The sequence below is a fragment of the Lissotriton helveticus genome, chromosome 10 (assembly GCF_964261635.1).
Source record: "Lissotriton helveticus chromosome 10, aLisHel1.1, whole genome shotgun sequence".
In the NCBI taxonomy this organism is placed as follows: domain Eukaryota; kingdom Metazoa; phylum Chordata; class Amphibia; order Caudata; family Salamandridae; genus Lissotriton; species Lissotriton helveticus.
The window spans coordinates 127,501,363-127,524,450 of record NC_136071.1 but is presented as its reverse complement, the minus strand read 5'-3'; the positions used below and the strand labels follow the sequence as shown (position 1 = coordinate 127,524,450).

Here is a 23,088-nt window from a genome sequence, read left to right as displayed (position 1 = left end):
GGGCGGGGTTCCAGTCTAACCAATGTGTCTTGGCCCCTGCTTTTTTATAGTTGAGGTTCCCATGGCTAGTCAGAGCAATTACAATAATTTTCTCCTACGACTGGCTACTGCCAAATAGTAATCGGCGACGTAAAAAGGACCTTGTAATCCTACACTATAATGCTTTAGAGCTACTGAGAACAGGGGTCTTTTAGTTACTTTTTAATAGTAAAACACAAGTGCAATTTGTGAGAAAACGAAGGTTTTCGTTTTTGTTTTTTTTTTTAAAACAGGCAATTCTTCTTGTGGGTGATTTGGGAAAGTTAGCAGTAGTTTATCAGTATAGCTATCCTGGAATGTGTTTCTGTAGATCATTGTTGTGGACTACAGTACTAAAAGTTATGAAATCATAATTGTGTACTTTTAAAAGTCTTTTTGCAGGCGTACCCCATTTTTTTCTCTCAGTTTGATTGTTGGGTACTAGTGTAATTGCTGAAATTCCCTGAGCCATGCTAAATAGGACTTCGTGCAGGTGCTCTAATCCTTAAATTGGTGCATGTTTAATTGGCTTATTCCCAATTGTCACAGCCTAACTTACTTGGGAGTACCTAGTATATGGTGGCAGTAATATCCAGGTCCTGCAAGTTAGAGCATCCCCCACGGACTGTAGCACTTGTGGGATAAGGTAAAACAGGGGTCCCAGCCTTCCACTGCAAAGTGGATGAGCAGTTGTAAACTGCTAAATAGACTTTGACATTTAAGATCATGGCAAAATTCAAATCTCCCTTTTGAATACATGCAAGTGACCTTTAAGGTCGGCCTTACAAGCCCTAAGGCAGAGTGTTGTGTGTTAAAATGTAGAACTTGTATTTTTACATGTTCCCGCAGAAAAAAAAGCCTAAATTGTCATTTTTACTGTGGGAAAGGCTAGTAGCCTCTTTGGCAAGTACACTGTTACAGGCTGACACGTCACTGCTGAATGAAACCACTAAAGTTAGTACTGTAAGGTATCAATCATATGTAATGGTTAAATCTAATTTAATGTCACTGGTGGGCAAAGTGCCACTTTAGAAGTTGCCACTTTAGTTGCCGATGGTTTCCAGTGCTCGTTTACGGTTGTACTCTAGGTATGTTCTGCAGACAGCTTTCTGCCCTCCTGGGGAGACGTGCCAATGACTCCCAGGAAAGATACTTTAAACCTGCCACTAGAGGAGATGTTACCTTCTCCAGGCAGGAAGTCACACTAGTGTTCGCCCAATAGGTGAGTGGCAAAGGCAAATCTGCCTTTGAAGGGCAAATAAGGAACACTTGGGAGAGGGGCTGCTCTATGGTTTTGAGTAGACAGGCTATCAATACGAACAGGGAAGGGGAAACAAGTTTTTGCCCTGATTAAGTACCTACAGGCAATGAAACGTGTTGGCTGGGTCTGCCAAAAAATGATTGAGCACTGATTACTATAAAGAATATTTTTAGAAATTCCAGCGTGTGAAGAATAATTCCCAAAAGAAGGAAAGATTGTACTGTTGAACCTGGGATCTACAGCAATTACAGTTCTATACAAAAATGTTAAATATAAGAAGAGATATTTTTGCCCTCTTAACAAAAAGAGTGTTACTCCAGTTAAGCCATTGCCAGATTATATTAAGATAGGGTGTGATTTGCCAACGAAATTAAGAAAGCTCCCAAGCCTGCTTTGAAAAAGGAAGTCACTCAGCTGTTCCCTGTGGTATCACTTAAATGGTTTGGAGCACAGGGAGTGAAAATTGTATTGTAGGAGCTATGCAAACATCTTTAAATTACACCGTTCACATTATCAATAGGTCTGCAAAATGTTTTTATTAACCCGTTCGCTGCGCCCGTCGGCCAACGGCCGTCGCAAGCACTACCGTGGTAGTGTTGCGCAGGTCCGCTGGCCGACGCGGCCCCGTCTGGGCAAGAAATCTCCCGCACCACGGCGGAATTTACGCTGCGGTTAACGGGTTAAGAAAAACACCTAATAAAAACAGGCAAACCAATGTGCCACTGATTTATACCAGAAAAAAAACACTGGATGGCATTTAGACATTGCAGAAACGGAGTTCTCTAATTTGAATAATTGACTTCAATGGAAAAAAAGATTTGTTAAAGATTAACACAAGACCACACCAGAGGCAGCTCTCTGGACATAAATAAAGGAGTAGTACAAACATATTATACTTGTATTTCTTATATAGGACTCAAAACACCAAGAGGACTCTCCAAGGAACTTGAAGAGAAACAAGCCGGGGGTGGAGGAATTAAGTTCTATATGAATCATCAAAAATGTTCAAGCATCATAGGGCCTGTGGATCAGAAGCAATTTAAAGTGCATGGTCTTCCGATCTTTCTAGAAATTCTGGAAGTTCTCCTCAAGTCTGATGTGAGTGGAACTAAAATAGCAGTAGATGAAGCCTTGAGATTTGTGTGATCTGCCCCCATATTGCTTCAGAGCAGCTGTGTGGATATCTCCGAGCCAGAGCGGACAGTCAAGGGTGGAAGTTCAGCCGCTAAAGACCACTAAGTTTGTCAGCTAGCCCAAAGTGTTTAACGAAAGGTTTTTCCAATTAGATTAGAAATTGAAGTGCAAGCACCTTGTGCTGAAGTCAGTGTAAGGCAATCAAGCAGGAGTTGCATAATCAAGCTACAGAAAGTAAAAACATTCAGGGCGGCATGATTTTAAGTCATTAGAAATCCCTCCGGGTCTTTGCTGAAGAACTGCTATAGACTAAACTGCAATAGTAATGGTGTGACGTGCGTGTTCTGATGACCCTGGTGATCCTAAGGATCAGAAACAGAATGGATTGAACCCCCTCTTGGTGGCTGCAGGTGGTGAAAGACTTTGTAACAGAGGTAACGTGGGGAGCGACGACCTTGACACTGATCATAGCGGCAGATGTCAAACTGGTGAATCGGGAACTCGCTGGGAATAAGACCCCAAGCCTAGACAACCTACCCATAGAGTATTACAGCACTCCTGGTGGCACCCTAGCACCTCGATTAGCAGAAATGTATAATGACTCCCTAAAATCTGGGCATCGACCACCCTCCCTCCGAGAGTCCTTGTTGGTATCTATTCCTAAACCAGACCGGGACCCCAACTGTCCTCGTACGGACGTATTGAAATAGTGGGAGCAGACTATAAAATACGGAGGAAACTTTTGTTCAGTAGATATGCCCAGGTCCTTCCAGAACTCATCCACCCAGACCAAAATGTATTTGTCCCGGAAAGTAGTAAGTCAAAATAATTCGGCATCTGTTCCACATCCAAAATCAAATGCCGGGTGGTTTCCCCACGCGGCGTTCCTGGTGCTCGATTTGGAGAAGGTGTTTGACTCGCTGATGTGGACACCTGTTTCCAGGTCTTAACGCAGATGGGGGTGGGCAAACTCTTCCCGACTTATATGTGGCTGTTATATTCTAAGCCTCTCTCCCGTGTCCGGTTGGGGCTCTACATCTTCTCCATGTTCCGGGTGGGGCACAGCACCCAAAAGGTTAGCCACCCTCCCCCCAGCAATTTGCAATGACAATGGAGCCACTTGCCATTTGGCTGCGGAGAGATGATCAATCCTGGGGTATGCCACTCACTGACAGAACGTATACGGTGTCACTGTACGCCGACGACTTGCTTCTGTACGTTCAGTATGTCCGCTCAGACCTTTCCACCATCCAAGATGTGGTCCAGGTCTTTGCCAGAGACGCAGGCCTCAAGGTCAATCAGGGGGAAGACCTTGGTCTTTACATTTGCACCCCTACTTAGCCCCATAAGAGCTACGAATGCAAGGATCCTTGCTTTGCTGTCAGAATTCTGCTGTCATATACCTAGGGATTTACCTCTATTACTCCCCGATATACCTCTTTGATGGTAATCTGAGACCCGCCCTGACTGCATTAAAATCACAAGTGCAATTCTGGAAGAGGTTACCACTCGCCACTACGAAGAAGATAGCTTTATTGAAGATGGTGATTTTGCCCAGGCTTATGCTAGTTCATGCTTCTTCCGTGAACTAGACACACTGCTGGGAGAGCTTATTTGGGGGAACGGCTACTGCATGGCTCTAAAAAAACTGCATTTGCCACCAGGGAGGGGGGGGGGGGAGTCTGGGTGCTGCATAATTTGAAGCCTACTACCTGGCGGCAGGTGGCTAGCGAGCCACAACCTGCTGAAAACGTACCATGGCCCACAGCCAATGACGACCACCACAATCTGCTGCTTCCCGCTCCCCACGTTTATGCCCAATTACCTGCAAGTGCTTGTGGTCCGCAAATGCCAGAGTTCAACTCCTTACACAGCACATCTCCCATACGCTCCAGGATTTCCGTTGCTAGGTCTTCCACAATACCATGGGACATATTTGGCTGCTAAACAGCGTGGCTGGCAAAATCGATTACTGACCACAGTTGGCGACCTTTTCCCAAAAGGCCACCTTCTTTACACTAAACAGCTTCAGGCGGACTAGGACTTTCCTCTGGGACAGTTCCTTACATGCTGTTAATTGCATAATACATGTCATACTCTGTGGTCCACACGAGATGAGGAGCCTTTTCTCATGCTGTCCTCCAGGCACTTCTTACCAGGGGGAGGGCAGTCATTTGATCACATGGATCTATAGAGCAATACAATGTCATACGCTTCCCAAAAGCCCCTATGTGCCAAATGGGAGGCCGATTTGGGAAGGGTGCTGAATGACACTGAGTGGGACCAGGATATAGCATTTCCTCAACAAATCTCCAGAAACATCCGATTTAAGCATATACAATTTTCCATACTTCACCATACACACTTACACAGCTCAAACGCTATTTCCCCATGACAGACCCGCAATGTCCCCGCTATAATTCAGGGGAAGCGGATCTCCGTCATATGTTATGGTACTGCCCTGCCCTGATAGCCTACTGGCGGAGAGTACATGAGACACTGTGGAAGGTGATGGAACTCGCAGATCTATACAATAGGGAGACTTGCACCTTGGAACACAAGAAGAGGAAAGCAGCACGGTCTCGCTTCATGGGCATGGCACTCTTACTCGCAAAACGAAGACTTACTCATCTAGTGGAGGGCTCCAGCTGCCCCGGCGGTGGCCGCATGGCAGAGTTTGGTGCGTAAATGGGAAAAGGTGGAGGTTGAAGCCCTACGATATGAGGAAGGGCCCAATCTCCCAAGAGTGCGAGACACTCTTAACGTAATTCTTAACCTTACATCCCCCTGAAGATCTCACCCCATGAACCCAAGAGACACGAGGACAGGTTCTGGGGGATCCTATACAAACACAATGAAACTGAAAGTCGGCTTACTACATTCAATAGTCTGATCAAATAATATTCACATTTTTCTTCCCCTGGAGACTTGAGAACCAAGCCGTGCCAGAGAAAATAGAATTAAATTTGTGCGTTGTGTCCTGCACGGCCATGCAACTCACGCCGTTTTTCTTCTTGTTTAATAGGTGTAGAAGATGCTATGGAAAGTACATAATCATAAGTGCAACAACACACATGGTCTTTACCTGGACGACCTCGAAGAGGCCACGCTGCCAGTGAAGGAGATGTTGCTATTAATGCTGTCATTCTGGATGTCATCTGATGCATAATATCCTGCACTAGTGCCAAGGCGTAAACTGCGTCGCGACATTCTTGGAGAGTCATAGACAGGGTTCAGTTTGTTCTTGGTCTCGAAATCCAACGCAGCAGTCGAATAACTTGAACTGGAATCAATTAGTACATCATTTTTAGATACAAATGCATAAAACAATCATTGGTACATTATAATACACCGAAGGACAAGGAACTCATTACCGGGAGATCAATTATGGATATTTATTTGACTTAATAGGCAATTCCAAGAAGTATTATTATTATTTATTTATTGTAATCACAAGAACTGGTCTTTCTGTTCAAAAAATATAGTAGTAGAATATTACCTCGTTGAGTAAGAAAATAAAACCTACAAATCGTTTCATAAATGCCAGAAAGAGATTGAACAATGTAAGCAAAGGAAATGCCAGCTACACTTGAGTAATGTTACCATGGAAACATGTTCACTATACTAAAGTGCTGTTGGCTCTTGGCCTGGATCCATGATTTAAAATAAATGCACTCGTTGTGAAAACAGAAGCTACACGAGTAGGAAAATATTTTTATTCATTCCGACAAATGCGACAGTAGCAACGCCACACTAGTCCAATCGAGTAATCCGACCCTGTAACAAGTGCCGAGCTGGCTATTCTGAAATGCTGCCAATGAACTAGAGAAATGCCAATGTGTCTACTTTGAGGAATAGGAATACCAAATTTGGGTTCACTGGAACATTATTTACTTTTAGCCAATAAAAAGGGACATGACGTGCTGTATAAATGCTGCAATTTAACGTTCAAAATTCAACCAGTATTAAAGAAAAATTCAAATCTACTTTAATCGTATCTTTGGTTAGATGAATAGACACCCAGTTCAACCACATAAGTAACTATGACAGGCAAACCCCACTGGTTTTAGGAGTCCTTTACATATGTGTGCTTAATATGAGAGAAACACACAGAAAGGCAAAAAAAGCAAACATGGGTTTGGTTTTAAGCCACTAAGGGGCATTTCTATAACATTTCACTTGCAATAAAGTTGCAGGCACTTGTTTTATTTTCGGTGGAGCTGTACACTAATTCAAGCTCGCTGACAACTATCAGGAAAATAAGTTGTACATTTTAATGTATAAAACATATGCTTAAACATCTTTAACAAAAGACCCAGAATTTATGGACGGAATGCAGAGCAAACAAACATTCACCCCAGTCAAGAGATCTGGGTTAAATCCATCATTCTTTTGCTCACCATGCCACCCCACTTTAGACCCAGCCATCTGCAAATCAGCCTTAACCCTGTGCCTCAACGGAAACAAGCATAGCATCCTGGGACCGGTTTAGGGGCATCATCCCTCATCCCCCAGGCTAGCTTGAATCTTTAACATGCACCTCACCTGCCACTTTCCACCTTTGTTATCCCAGATGACTCGGACCATCAAAGGAGTCATCGGGGAACTCAGACCCCACTGCCTCCTTTCAATACGCCTAACCTCACAAACATTACTGACTGTAACCTCCCTGGAGGCACAGGCCTCAAGAAAACAAAAGCTCCCCTTGAAAAACTACTCTACATCACGGACATCGAGCACCACATCACCAATCCTAATGTTACCAAAGGCAACACACTCAAACACATCATAACAGTCTCTCCATCAATTCAACTGAATATTGCAGCATTTCTGGACAGCGGCGGCTCCTCCGCTAAAGGTAGAGGAGCGTCACCCCACTGCTTTTCAGCAGTGGAAAAAAAGAAAAACAAATAACACGTGATTATCATTTTATTCTTCCATGAAGAAGGCCGAAGCCAGTTTTGGGGTGAGACTTGGCTTTCGTCACAGCCAGCAGGGGAAGGATTGGTTGATGCACTTGAGTGTGCATGACGGTTTGGCCAGACAACAGTCATGCGCACTTAGCATGTTCTCCACAAGGCTGTATTGTGCTGCCTGGGTGGAGAACATGCACAGGCTCCCAGTCCCTGTCTGAGCTCGGAACCACGGCGCTCAGACCAATCATGACGCTGCTGTCATGCTGGTGCCCGCATCTTTGTGATTGGCTTAGGGGAGCCTGCGTGCTTCCTAACTCCAGAAGGAGAAATGACGACTGAGGAGACGGGGCGGCCGTGCAGGGGTGGTAAGTGTTATTTTTTTATTCTTTCACCTCGCCCCCACTCCCAACCCCCGCCACCACTGTTTCGTACCAGCCACCACCGCTTCTGGACTGTAGCAATCCTCCTCACGCTATACCCTTCTCACTTCTTCACACCACTCCACATACATCTCCCCTTTCAATTTTGTATCTTCAAATGTTGAACAATATGCAAATTAGTAGGTCATACAGCCTTCAAAACAGTCTACCACCTAGCACCAATCAGCACAATGGAAATTGAAAGGGCTTCTCAGACACAGTCCTTTAATGGTTCACATCTAACCCCTCCAACCACCACGAGTTCATCCAGATGGGAACCTACAGATCCCAGAAGGTGACAGTGAGCTATATCAATGGAGCGGACATCTTACTGAAGTATGTGAATAGCACTCCAACAAAATGCTGGATATCAGTTTCGAGGGGAGTGAAATGTTAATTTTAATTAGTTTGCCAACCAGTCACACAACTGACTTGTCTGCTGCAATAAGTCATTTTCGGTACAATTCCGGTAGCCATAAATCAGATATGCAATACCTGGATAGGAACTAACCCTCATAAGAGACAACACTGGCTCTCTAACGAAAGAGGTGCATTTTTTTTAAAGTAAGGATCCAGAGACACAATATAGAATGGGGACTGCACTAATATTTCGAGAAGTCCCAATAAAAAACATTTTCCAATGGTGCTCAGAGAGACTCAGTTCAATGATTATCCACCGAATTTCAAATGGAACCATGAGCCTGGTGACTAGTTTCTTGAACAAGCAGTCACCTTTTTTTTTCTTTGTACTCCTAATAAAAGTAGTAAACTTAGCAGTAACAAAAAAAGGTCTATTAAGTACGAACTGGTCCTCCCTCGGAGGGTCACCCAATGATGAAAATTCAGCCCTCTGCCAAACGTGAATCTACTGCTCTGCACTCCCAAATGTGAATCTACACTCCTGTGTGCAGGTTACGTCCTCAGTATTTATATAGCACAATAATATGCCACTATAATGGCCTCTTCGCACTTTTAACTATCCAGAAGGTTTCCACATGGGAGAAGGTTTCCAGTCCGTCTGTTTCCAAGGATGTGTTCCTGCTATTGGGTTCTGGTTGTATTCTCGACTAGGCAGTTATGCCATTTTCATTGAAGTGTGTATTTGCCAATTAAGGACTAAATAAAAAGTGGTGGATGGAATGCTTAAAATAATCTCAGCCTTTGGTGATTACTAAGGAGCTTTCGCCAGGTAATTTTTTTGCCCACATCAGATTAGACCTAGATATATGCAAATCAGCCCTGGTGCTCCTCCAATGGGAACAACCCAGTCTAAACTGCCAAGCCAGGTCCTCTCTTAACCGGAAACGTAACCCAAGACCAGTTTCGGCCTAACTGGGCCATTGGGTGTAGATTGGTTCCAGTAACACGATATGCACTGGACCCACATCTGGGCATATCTGTTGCGCTTAGAAGTCGCATTGAGGAATACAAAACAGTGATGGATAGAATGCATGAAATAATCTCAGCCACTGATAATTATTGGAAGCTGCATTCTAGTCCATCTTTTTTAGGCCTGCCGTGTATACGTGGGACGTATGAAAATGAAGAGTTCTTTTCAGGCCATTATTCAGACCCTGATATTCAGTGTTGCACTAACTATCCTGAATGCACAGATACATAAAGGGAAGCATCTGATGACATGTAGCGCGAGATAATGTAAAGTGAAATATATGGACTTGAGCTCATTTCAAAGTTTAAAAAACAGCATTGCCTTCCAATTAAATATCGCGTACCATTTCACAAGGCCAGGATTGTCTGCTTGTACAGGTTAACTGTATATACATCAACTACATTGCTAAAAAATAAATTTAAAAAACCGCTTAGATTGAACACACCATGTCAGTACAAAAAAAAAAAGTAAACCAGAACAAGTAGCAATCAGGAACTGGTGAAGCCAACAGCTCCGGCATGTAACAAAGCATTAATTGAAAACATCCATGCACTTTAACTCTTCCATCTATAAATGCATTCAGTCATTCCCTGCTCAGTACAAAAATGCATATATTTTTATCCACAGACCGATTTTCTTTTTTTTTTTAAACTTAGTTTTTATTGTTTTATTAAAGTTTGATAAACAAAACAGTTTATAGACCGTCCGTACACATTTTTGGTAATCTCTGATATAGTTGCCCAATACAGTGTACAGTATGCAATTTGCGTTGCTTCCCGTAGGAGTAGAGTCTCCAATGGGCACTCCGATGGATATTTTGATTAAATTTCAAATGAATTACATGGACTCTTCATGTAGATCTTGTACGTACTTTGTTTATTAATTCTTCATATGTGAATCCTCATACTATTATCTTCAAAGTATATCAAAAAACTTGTCACATTTTCCGCCCAATGCATTTCGGGCGAACGCCCTTCTTCAGGGAACTTAATTCTGAGACATTGCTTTGTGAATGTCAGAATCAGTAACGTATGGAAATAGCTAGCGGTTCACTCTATCTATTGATCCATCTATCGCCCTCGCTCTATCCATCTATCGCCCTCGCTCTATCCATCTATCGCCCTCGCTCTATCCATCTATCGCCCTATCCAACTATCGCCCTCACTCTATCCATCTATCGCCCTCACTCTATCCATCTATCGCCCTCACTCTATCCATCTATCGCCCTCACTCTATCCATCTATCGCCCTCACTCTATCCCTCTATCGCCCTCACTCTATCCATCTATCGCCCTCACTCTATCCATCTATCGCCCTCACTCTATCCATCTATCGCCCTCACTCTATCCATCTATCGCCCTCACTCTATCCATCTATCGCCCTCACTCTATCCATCTATCGCCCTCACTCTATCCATCTATCGCCCTCACTCTATCCATCTATCGCCCTCACTCTATCCATCTATCGCCCTCACTCTATCCATCTATCGCCCTCATTCTATCCATCTATCGCCCTCACTCTATCCATCTATCGCCCTCACTCTATCCATCTATCGCACTCTGCACCACCACAGCAGCACTCTGCACCACCACAGCAGCACTCTGCACCACCACAGCAGCACTCTGCACCACCACAGCAGCACTCTGCACAACCACAGCAGCACTCTGCACAACCACAGCAGCACTCTGCACCACCACAGCAGCACTCTGCACCACCACAGCAGCACTCTGCACCACCACAGCAGCACTCTGCACAACCGTTCAACAACAACTGGTTCAAATATGTTTTCTCAATGTTTCAAGCTTTATTAAAAATGTCACAAAAATATGTTAATATTTCACTTCTGTTCTTGGATTTTCGTCACAATAAAATACACTGAACATAATCTTCACAAAAGTTATTCACAAAAGTTTAAGCTATTGCCATTATAAATTACAAAAACTTATTTAAGTATTAATTATTTTTTAAAAAGCCAGTTATTTGTAATATCAATACATCTAAGTCACGTAAATACAACACATATTGCATTACAAATGCTATAGGTGTCGCATTTGCGAAAGTTAAAACTATTGGCATTGTAAATGACAAAGCTATTAATTTAGCTATTTTCAAAACCAACACTAATACAAAATTTGTCATTTACAATACCAATAGCTCAAACTTTCCTAATGCGAGACCTATTGCATTGCAAATGCGTGTTAGATGTTCCCTTCACACACTGGTGGACCATAAGGATATTGCCCCACATACAGACATGTCACTGGGACATGCAGTTTCATTTTTGAACAAAACACTTGGCACCACTTTTGGTATTCACAAACAGTAGGCAAAAAACATACATCTCGACTTTTTAGCACACAAAGCCCATTATTGTCAGACTATAATCACGTTTCGTGGCACACAATACCACCCTTTCCACCAAACATTTCTGATGTTTATGACAAGACAAACACAAGGGAACACACACACACACCCACACACACACACACACCTTCCCCCCCCCCCCCCAAGCAAAGGAATGTTTGTTAACCTGTTGGCTGCTGCCGTCGGCCAACGGTCGTCGCGAGCACTACCTTGGTAGTGCTGCGCACGTCCGTTGGCCGACGCTGCCCCACCTGTTTTTCGAACGTTCAGCACTGGAGCAGAACGTTCAAAGCAGCCAATGGGTTAACACAAACCGACAAAATATGACAATAAAATGATGTATCTATATTCAAAATTAGTGGTCTTAACCCCATGCATGCTCATGACGGCCCTTGGCACCTGGGCAACACCTCAGCCACGGAATCCCACACTGCATGGGAATAGCGGCCCAGAAGGCATGCAGTGTTCACTGACCACAGTCCTAAGCTGGCCAAAGAGAACAACCACTAGAAAAACTGCTCCAATCTCTTAGAGTCCTTACTAGGCTGAGCCGTGGGAAAGGCACTCTGGGACGTAGAAGCTTGAATGACCAGACTTTCGGGTGTAGGATGAGTGGTCAGAAAGGCATGGTCATCCGGCGCCAGGCGATGACGCCTGGCGATATTCTTATCCACAGGGGCCCTCCCGTGACGGGCCGTGACAGAGTGCCCTCAAGAATTCGGTGAAGGTATCCTTAAAGGGCAGCAGCGGCTCCGAAGAAGTGGACACCGGCTGGAGCACCTCAGTGAGGAGGTTTGTCTTCAGGGTCACCGTGGGGAGATAGAGGTTAAGGACCTCAGCAGCCCGACGGAGCACCACCGTATACGAGGCGCCTTCCTCCATAGTGAGCGGGGGAGAGGCAAGCCCTGGATCAGAGGAGACGTTGAGGCCACCGGCCTCCTCCAAGTCATCCACCTAGTCCTGCTCGGAATCCCACTGACGAGCAAGCGGGCCCTCAAACCCTTCCCAATCATCCTTCTCCGCCAGCTCTGAAGGCACAGGCCTCGGCGGAGGGGCAGGGACCGGTGAAGTAATAAACTGCGCCGGGAACTGCGCCGGCCGGGGCAGAGCTGGTTCCCAATTCGGATCCCAGGCAGGGCCGAAGCCCTCCAGGAACCTGGGCAGAGGCGGAGCCAGCTGGATCCACTGCTGCGCTACCGGCGGAGCAGAGGTTGGCGCCGGAGCCGGCAGCATGGGACCTCTTGGCGCTGACGCCAGAGCCAGGGGTGCAGGATCCTGCGGTGCCAGAGCCGCCGGAGCTGGTTCCGCCGAAGGAGTCGACGGATCAGCAAGTTCCGGACACGGGATCGTGGGGCCCGAAGGTACAACGGCAGGAGCCCGAGGCCTAAACAGGCGGTCCATGGAAGCAAGGAATTCTTGCATTTGTGCGGGAGTCGCCGACGGACCCAGGTTAAGCGGGTAGGCCGCAGGACTCCCAGGCTCCAAAGGAGCCACAGGAGCGGAGCCCCTGTCCCCCTCGTCCGCATTCAGGGACCGACGGGGGGACGTCGGAGAGCGAAAACGCTTCTTCGACTTATTTTTGTGCCGTCACGGGAACGACCCCTGGATCTGGAACGGTGCAAGACGAGTGTCAAACTTCAAACAACTTCCGGCGCCGCTTCCTCTGGGCCTTCTGGGCCATAGCCCTACAGTCCAGACAGGACCGGGAGTCATGGTCGTGCTCCAGACAGTAGTAACAGACGTCATGAGGGTCCGCCATAGACATATTGAGACGGCAGGTCCTGCAAGACTTAAAACCAGGCATCCCTACTAGCACCAGAGAAACTAACACAAGACAAAAGTTTCAAAAAGATAGTAAAAAAAAAATGACTAGGGTACGTGCTCTAACCGGATCTGCGCTTACTGACGAGGAAAAAGAAAAAACTCACGCCAGCGTGCATGGGTGGCGCATAAGTTGCCTCCGTGATGCCATACAATGCCAGTGACGGATGCGGAGCCGCAGGACGCCACCTACTGACGCACAGGGGTACTACTAAGCAAAACTTTCCGGATTCAGTCGGACGCCTGGGGATATTCTCAGGTAAGGAATCTATCACTAACGGGTCTCTTTCAGATATACCAAGTTCTCGGCGGAGGCAAACAGACCTTACTAACGCTCTCCCCACTGTTAAGAGACCTTGCGCCACCTTCTGGATGAAGATGCCATTTGTGATCTGCTAGGCATCGCCCGCAGAGTTCGTCCACCCTAGCGTTCAAGGACCCTGCCAGGAGTTGAACCATCAGGGATTTGCCCTACTGTTCCTGCCACATCCTCTTGGCATAGGGTCCACGACAGCACTCTGCCCGGTTTGTTGCAGTACCACATGGCAGAAGTGTTGTCCGTGAACACTTGAACTAGCCTTCCCTTGATGAAGGGTAGAAAGGCTTTCAATGCCAAACGGCTCGCTCAGAGTTCCAGTAAGTGGATGTTGTGTCCGGATTTCAGGTGAGACCAAGGTCCTTTGATCTCCACCTCTCCCAAATGGCCACCTCATCCCAAGAGTGACGCATCTGTCACTACTGTCCGTTCTGGTTAGGGAATGGAGAGGGGTTCTAATTCTGACCCAATCGCAGTTAGTTATTGATCACTGCAGGTCTCATGCAGTTCCGTCTGAGATCTCGATCATGTCAAAGAGACTGTGCCCATTGGAACTTCAGGTTCCCACTACAGAGCTTGCAAATGCCATCTGGCATGTGTGGCTGGCAGGATGCAGGAGGCCATGAGGCCCAACCGCCTCAGTTATTCTCATCGAAATTCAGGATGGAGGCTGAAACATCGGTATCATAGCCTGAATACCCTGGACTCACGGCTCAGGACGACAGGCCCAAAACTGCACTGTGTTCAAAGCAGCTCTGATGAAAGGGAGTGTCTGAGAGGGAGTTAGTTGTGACTTCAGCACGTTGATAGTGAACCCCAGCGAATTAAAGAGGTTTGCTATAGTCTGGAGGTGGGAGACAATAGCCTGGGGCAGACTCCCACCTCCAGCCAATCGTTGAGTCCGGGGAAGACTGGCACCCCTGATCTGCGCAGTTGCACTGTAACCACCCCTATCAGTGAGTCGGTCGTGTCTAAACCACATCAAATGGCGAACTTTGCTGCATCTCTTCCATCTGATACTCCTTGGGAGAGGTTGGCCTGGGCCTCCCCCAGGACCTGTGGCAGCACTTGAGCAACAGTTTCCCACAGAGAGTGGAGCTAATGGCCCAATAAGCACGCAGCGTTCAACGACCGCAACGCAAGGCTGGCGAAAGAAAACATTCTTGCCCCAACTGGCCAGCCTCATGGATTCCCTGTCTGGGGAATGGCAGGGAACATGCCATGGGAAGTTGAGGTTCGGACCACCAAGCTCTCTGGGGTGGGTAGTGAGGAAGTTTGGGTCACCCAGGGCAGGGCAATGGTGGTGGGCGATCATCCTGTTTACAGGAGCCCCTGTGCTGGGCTTGGACATGTACCCAGAAGGATGTCCGTAAGGGCTGTCTTTAATGGGAGCAAGGGATCTGAAGAGGAAGTACCCGGCTGTAGCCCCTTTTTCAAGATGTTAGTCTTGACACCCACTGTGGGTAGCTGAAGGGCAAGGACCTCTGCTGCCCTGCGCACCACCATTGCATAAGATGCACCCTGTTCCGTAGCCACAGTAGGATGAGAAAGCATACCAGTGTCAGGGGAGGTATCAAGACCACTGGCCTCACCTAATTCCTCATACCAGTCTATGTCCAGTTCGTACTGCTGGCATTCTAAAGGATCCTGTGACCCCTCGCATTCTTCTCCCAAGCCTGGCCCGTCAAAATAAGGTTCGGGGGACAATATATGACCAGTATGCTCTGTTGGCGCCTAAATCTGCATCTGTTCTCGCGGTGCCCGCTCTGTGTCATCAGGGATCAGAAGGGGGCTGATGGCACTGGGAGCATCAGCATCAGTACCAGCATCGAGACGATCGCAGTGGCATGACTGACACTGGTCCTGATTCAAGTTTGGATCTGGGGTGGGGGGTATGTTAATGGAGCCCCCACAGGGCCCGAAGGAGCATCAGAGGGATCAGGCCGCTCAAAAAGTCGAAAAATCCTGTCAAAAAAGTGACGGAGGGTAGCTCTCTTCACGTATCAGCGCTTGACTGACATGGTAAGAAAAGGACTGGTGTCAGCACGCTAAGGTGCCGGAGAACAAGGCCTTGAACGTCAAAGTCCCTATGTTGCGTTGGCCGACGGATGGGGAAGACGTCAAAGCACACTTCGACTTCTTGTGTTTTTTATGCCTCTTTCCTGAAGATCGCGAGTGGTATGGAGGACTTGGGGCTTCAGGAATGGTCCCGGGATTTTCCTATTGACTGGGACCAAGACCTTCGAGAAGTCGGGGCGAGGTGTTGCCTGCCGGGCCTCAAGGAGCTTTAGGGACCACTCCCTCAAAGCCTTCAGAGCCATTGCGCAGCAGTCGGAGCGCGAGTTTGAGTTGTGGGTGCGCTCCAGACACCATAGGCAAACCAAATGCGGGTCCATCACCAACATGGCGTGGTGACAGGCACTGCATGGTTTGAATCCTGAAGTTTTCCTAGAGGACATTTTTACACACCGAAAAAGGGGTGCACAAAAAGTCGAAAAAGTGACAGAGGGTAGCTCTCTTCACATATCAGCACTTGACTGACATGGTAAGAAAAGAACTGGCGTCAGCACGCCGAGATGGCGCCTAAATTGGTGGCGCGGACGACGCCACACAGAGCCAACCACTGCAATCTACCTGCACTCAGGGGGTATTGCTCAAAATACAATCTTCCGAATCCAGTATGATGACTGGGAAATTCAAAGGTAAGGAATCTGGGGCTAGATGTTTCTATCAGATTTGATATTCAATACTAATTTAGCTATATTCATCAACCAGTAATTTTATTTTAATGTTATGCAGTTGTATTCCCCCCAAGTGCGATGCATTGATACATAATCACAGGTCTACTAATGGTTCAGATACTTTGGTTTCAGCAATTCTACATACAATATTAATCGGACTCAGATGGTATTTGTACATGATTCATGAAATAACAAAAATATTGATGATGTTCACAATAAACATCCATGTCGATTTATACAGTACTATGCACTGCTCAAGATAACGTGTATTACTTCTTAATGACTATTAATCTCATTATCAATATACGTATGAAAGCACAAGTAATCAGTATCAAGTTTTCGAATAAGACGCCCCTTGGGAAGCCATGTGGGTAAGGAAAGTCTTATAATCAGTTCAAAAACTTTTTTTGCCCACACTGTTCAAATAGTTCTGTTTGAATGATAAAGGGCTACCTCAAGTGACTGGTTTTGCTCCAAAGCATCCAATTATGCTATTCACCATTCGTATGGTGTCCCTGCTTTACAGTCACATTTTAGTATCAATTCCCTTTCCCGTTTTCAGAGTGACAGTTCTTGGTCACCTCCTCTTGCGTTTTTCAATCCTAAGAAGGGGAATATCCATTGATCCAGATGACATTCATCATAGTGTTCAACCAATAGTGTTCAACCAATGCCAACTTTTTGTCTGATTTCTGAAAGATCCAGTAATAATTTTGGACCTTTTAATTGAGTGGTCTGGTGGTACTTCCTATGTAAATTTTATTTCATGGACCTATATATGTAACATGGACTTTACCTATGACGTGTCTTATTTTATTCATCACAGACAACCTCAGAAAAATGCTTAAGGTAGCACAGCAAATGTTGGACAAGCATGGCTGCCATGTCCCATTGAGCATGATTATATAACCCCAGCAAATGGGCTGCATTAAAGGAGCCGAGTACTAGGGCTGCTGTCAAGAAGACCTTTTCCCACTTTTAACTTAAGACTTCCTGCTAGGAGGATGAACCAGGAAAGCTCCCGGTTTCTGTTTACTACAATAAGAGGCCTGCACCACCGGACTCTAGGGGAAAAAAACATACTGTCATGAACAGAGTATCACCTAAAGCTTGCCTGTTTCCCTTGGTCACCATGCAGTTCACTGCGGGGACTGATGTGGGCTTTTCCCACAAGTCTTTACTGACTCATTTAGTGCAGCAGTGGTTCTGATGAAGAGGAGGAAGGCTGGAGGACTTCTGTCAAGATATCAGATTAAGATTCTACAGAAACAAGAGGCAATTCGAACACCAGGCCGCCTTACTAAGAAGGACATGAAGCCACCTCTGTGGAGGTTGGCCTTGAAAGTAGGAGGGGCTGGAGTTGTGGTTTGCAGCTTTAAGTAATTCATCATACCTAGGTAAGGGAGTGGCAGCCAATTGGAAAACTCACTCCTGTCATCCATGTCATGTTGTACCCATTCTGATATCTAAAAAGGGATCTGCGTTGGACCCAAATGGCATGCACGGCTTGCTAGTATTGCCGACATGAGGTAGCTCGTCCCTTCTTGTACTCTTCGTCCTCCACAATCCTCTAGGCCTCTTTGCTGGACTGCAGAAGGACATCTGCAGACTTTGGCACCAGCTGTGTTCTTTTTGTGGGAGAGGGTGGGACACTAGTGCCAGCGGAACCAGTATCAGCAGCCCTGGTGTCAACCGCTTCAGTGAAGATGAAGCAATGGCTTTGTCCAGGCCGCACCCAAGCGAACCTTTCAAGAGATCCGATGCAGTCCAGAGTTGCCAGAGTTGGTGGAAGAAGGGGGCTGGGGGAACTAACCAAAATCCGCTGTAACACCTCCGTCACCACTTGGAGGAAGAGAGCTGAATTAGGCCCAGGGACTGGGTATTCCGGATAAGCCACCATCATCACCATGAAAGGCATCAGTGGTAGTGGGAAATGAAAAGGCCCTGGAGCAGACTTCATTAGCACTGTTAAATCCATGGGCTTTGGATCAGAGGACGAATCCGCTGGGTTGGATTGGGTCACAGAGACTTACCTTTGGATCTCAAATAGCATCAAGGAGAATCCACCCCCGATGTTTCCTCTGTTTCTACGTTTTGTCTGTTTTTCCCTGGAGAACTTGGGAAGAAAGAAGAGGAAGGGGACTGATATAGGGGCCTTGACCTGGAGCACAAACCACATTCACCCAGAAGTACCAGGGGCAGCAGAGGCGCTGATTGCTGCACCGGGACCAGCGCTGGGTCGAGACAATCACAGCAGAACACCCCTCCCCCCCGTGCCGCAGCAGAGGAAAAACCAGCGGTCTGTGGGGCGGAGATGGGCAGCAGAGGCGCTGATTGCAGCCTCGCAGCAGAGGCGCCCCAGCGGATGGCCGGCACCGGGACCAAAGCGGGACAAACACCGGACCCCTCTCCCACTCGTCGGCAGCAGAGGCGCTGATTGCTGCACTGGACCAGCGCGGGACGAGGTCATCGCAACGGATCACCCCCTCCCGCCCGCACCGCAGCAGAGGATGACCAGCGGTCTGTAGGGCTGAGAGGGGCTTGGGGACGCTGGTTGCTGCATCGGGAGCCCTACAGTCCTGGGCGGCGGTGGACGCCCCACCTGCACCCCTCACTCCCTGTCCCGTTGCAGACACAGAGGGGACTCACTCACTCGGTCATTCTCTCGCAGCAGACAGCGAGAGCTAACCTCCAATATTCACTGTGAGTAAAAATAGGTGTAAAAAAAGTTATTTTCTCTGTGTGAACTCGCCTATACCCCTTTCCTTTGTTCAAAATGGCGGGGGACTAGAGAACGAATAAAATCTAAGGCTATAAATCACCTCCTGTGCCACCAGATGCTCACGAGGCTCCTGCAAGATAAGACGCCCTCACAGCAAGGTAGAATCTGCTCAGCTTGAAAGTGAAACTGTCCACAGAGCAACTACAACAAAGAGAGGACTACTGTCTCCCTCACCCTTTTGTGGCGGCCATATTTGTCCAGTCTCTCTATCGGGTGGCCATCTTGGACTAGTCACTGCTCACTGGAGCCCCGGTCCTCCCCTCGTGGCGGCCATAGCTAGACTACTACTCTATCTCTCTATGTCGGTCTGCATGGACTAGTCTTCCTGGCTATCAATAACTATCGGTACCACAGTCTCTACATAGCTCTATATTTAAATATACGTGTGCTTAATTGTCTACCTCGTACTGCAGTATCATTTTACATTGGGTATTTTGCACTCTATATAACCTGGTGCTCCTGACGTGCTTAGTGACTACCTTTACTGAAGTATGATATGACTACTGGTACTCTACACCCAATGTAACCTACACCCTTTGTCACTTTTCCCTGCCGACAGGGCACTGACTGCTACCTCATATTCTATCGGCTGCCCACCAATGCCATAATGTTCATTGCTGTAAGTCGTCTGCACCTATATTGGATCTAGTAATTCCATTAGTAGTTTAGTCCTAGTTGTATATTGTATATGTTGTAAGTTGCACCTATAGCACTGTGATCCCTCACTCACGGATAGCTACCTCAACTAGCTGGTTATCTTGTTAAACTACTTTCACTTCACTTTATCACTATGATGCACTGATTATTACCTCATTTACACCGCTATCTACCTCGATTATATGGTTATTATTGTATACTACTTCCATTAGTAGTTTAGTCCTAGTTGTATATTGTATATGTTGTAAGTTGCACCTATAGCACTGTGATCCCTCTCTCACGGATAGCTACCTCAACTATCTGGTTATCTTGTTAAACTACTTTCACTTCACTTTATCACTATGATGCACTGATTATTACCTCATTTACACTGCTATCTACCTCAACTATATGGTTATTATTGTATACTACTTTCATCTCGCTGTATCACTGAGTACCACCTCAACCATCTCGTCTACCTCATGCAAACTGCACCCAGCCATTCTCGACACCTGGACTACACCGCTACTATTCCGTACATTATGTTGTGTCAATTTGGCTCCACCTAAATGGTTTGCTACCTCTCAAATTTTGTACATTGTGTAAGCTGCATCTACGCACTGCCTGACCTTGGATTGCCTCGACTGCTACCTCTATTCTTTTTGCTACTTTTGACCACGCACTAACGTCACTCCTGTGCCCTCTAGCCCAACGGCTGACTGATTACTGTCGTCATTTCTCCCACACCCATCCCTACAGCCACCCTAACATGGATCTCATCGGTAAGCACACATACAGAATCAACTACCCTCCCGCCCTCACCAAAAAAGCAGCTAAACGTTTTAAACATAGCTTCCTGAGGTCGCACCCTGAAACACCCGTGGCTGACTCCTACTTCTCACCGGGCAATGGAGCCCGGAACACTGATTTCATCTTCCACACCTCACGCATAGCCCAATGGAGAAAAGCATTTCTAACCCTACTTACCGTCTCAGCCACCAGGAAAACAGCTCATGGTATAACCCTCTCAATCACACCTTCCCAACTCTTCCATGGCAGAACCACCATCACCATCTACAATAACGGGATTGTCCTAATTCAATCCACGGACAAGAACCTGGAAATACTAGACAACCTGTTCCCCAAGTTCAAAGAACACCTCTCCAAGATGCGGACCACCACCCAGAACCCCACCTGCACTATCATCACCCCCGATGACGCAGCCCCCACCCACAACACTACCAACATAGCTCAGCGCCGGATCGATACGCACCTCACCTCCTCCCTCAGCACCCTAAACAATCACCCACCCGCTGTTGCCACCCCACGCTCCCCAAGCGCAGTCACCAATCTCTCCCCTTCATACACTAGCCTCCCCTCTAACATCACCCCCACCTCGACCCCCACTCATACCCCCCCATCCCTCTCTCCCATGACATAACCCCCACCCACAACACCTCCTACCTAGATCAGCGCCAGAACGGCACGCGCAATGACAAATCCTACCCTTCGTTCCCCCCCACTCTCAATACCCAGGTGTGCACACCCCCTCCCATACCTCCTCGATACACCCACATTCTCGACTCCCCCACGCCCCCTTCCCCCCACGCTACACCCCCCACGAACGCTTCTGAATACGCCACTGTACGGAGTTTCTCCCCTCCCTCTCCCTCCCCCCAAGGCAGATCCATCTCCTTCCCCAGCTCCCTCCCCACTCTCTCTCACGACACCCCCACAGAACATACCGCCTTTCTTACCTTAACATCCCCCCCTCCTCCCACTCTCAGCCCCCACTACCCTCCTGCCACCCCCACTGTCTTCAGCCTTCACTCTCTCTTTAACTCACCTACACCGTCTCCCACTGTTGACACCACTTATGTCTCACACTCTCCACCTACTCCACCAACACCCATCGTCCACAAATATGCCCACACTCCGAATAACATCCCACTCATTATCACCGCAGAACCCTTCAACAACGCCAGCATATCCCCCCTCCGATACCCTGCCCGCTTTCTAGCCCACTACTCAACCACTCACCAATCGCTCTCACCACCAACACCATCTCCATTACTCCTCTGGACCCGACCTTATCTACCCTCCAACAACTCAAAGAGGATCTCCTACAAGTCAAAAAGGATGTCCACGACATCAAAGACCTCCTCCTCTCACGGCCCAGCCTACCTCCCACCATCCCACTACCCTACAAACGACGCACCCCCCCTACATACACTCGCCTCAAACGATCCCCGAGATGGCCGACTATCCCCGTTCGCAATAACTCCCCCCGCCCCCGCCGTGTCCTCAACTCACTGTCTGACCGCGACCTTTGCTCTCTCCTACACTCCTATGGCCCAGGTCCTGTAAAACACATATCCAACACACACATCCCCATACCCACAACTCACTCAAACCCTCTGAGGCTCCCAACCCATAGCAACAGAGTTTCCGTCCCTAGCAACCTCAGAAAAATCCCCCTCTCTCTAGAAGGTTCGACCACCCTTCTCACCCCCAAACTCAAATGCATCCTACTCAACTGCAGATCGGCCCAAAGACACTCCTCCGACATCGCTGATCTCGTCTCAGCAATGGAACTGGACCTAGCCATTCTGACGGAAACGTGGCTTACTGAAGCCTCTACCCCGATAATGGACATATTAGTCCCCCCCAATTATCACATCATTAGACTGGATAGGCCTGTCAAGACGGGCGGGGGAATTGCATGCATCTTTAGGAGCAACCTCTCCGTCACTAAAGCTGCCTCCCCCTCCCTCACCTCCTGTGAACTCCTCTGCCTCGATATCACCAGCGAGGGCAAACAAGTTTGTGCTTTACATCTCATCTATCACCCGCCTGGCGACAACCTCATATTCACCCAACAACTCATGGACACGATCACCTCCAATGCCGGTCGGCAGATCACCCAAATCTACCTGGGTGACTTCAACCTCCACTGGAATGATCAGAAAGACACAGAGGTGAACAGTCTCAAAACTTTCCTTAATGCGCTTGACCTCACCCAAATAGTTGATAGACCAACACACGACAAAGGCGCAATACTCGATCTCATCATCGCCAAGGAGGACTCCACCAAACTGGAGGCGATCAAACCTTGTGACTGGTCAGATCACCACATTATCACCTTCTCTATTAACGAAAAAGTTAAACCTAACCCGGTTCAGCCCACCAAATCCAAAATCTGGAAAAGGGACATGAAGAGTCTTAACCCCACTACACTCCCTCCCCACCTCGACAATCTCCTCCTCCCCCCTCCAGGTGTCTCGGATGCCC

General features: G+C 47.4%; 1 protein-coding gene across 12 annotated transcripts in view; it reads right to left on the bottom strand.

Moving 5' to 3' along the window:
* The window catches only part of SUN1 (Sad1 and UNC84 domain containing 1), a 422,747-nt gene that overhangs the window by 234,221 nt on the left and 165,438 nt on the right, over positions 1-23,088 (bottom strand). For all 12 annotated transcript variants that reach the window (XM_078664915.1, XM_078664910.1, XM_078664909.1 and 9 more), the window contains one exon: positions 5,499-5,696. In XM_078664915.1, the coding sequence (XP_078521041.1) occupies positions 5,499-5,623 (125 nt within the window). In that variant the 5' untranslated portion in view covers positions 5,624-5,696. The remainder of the gene's footprint in view (positions 1-5,498; positions 5,697-23,088) is intronic.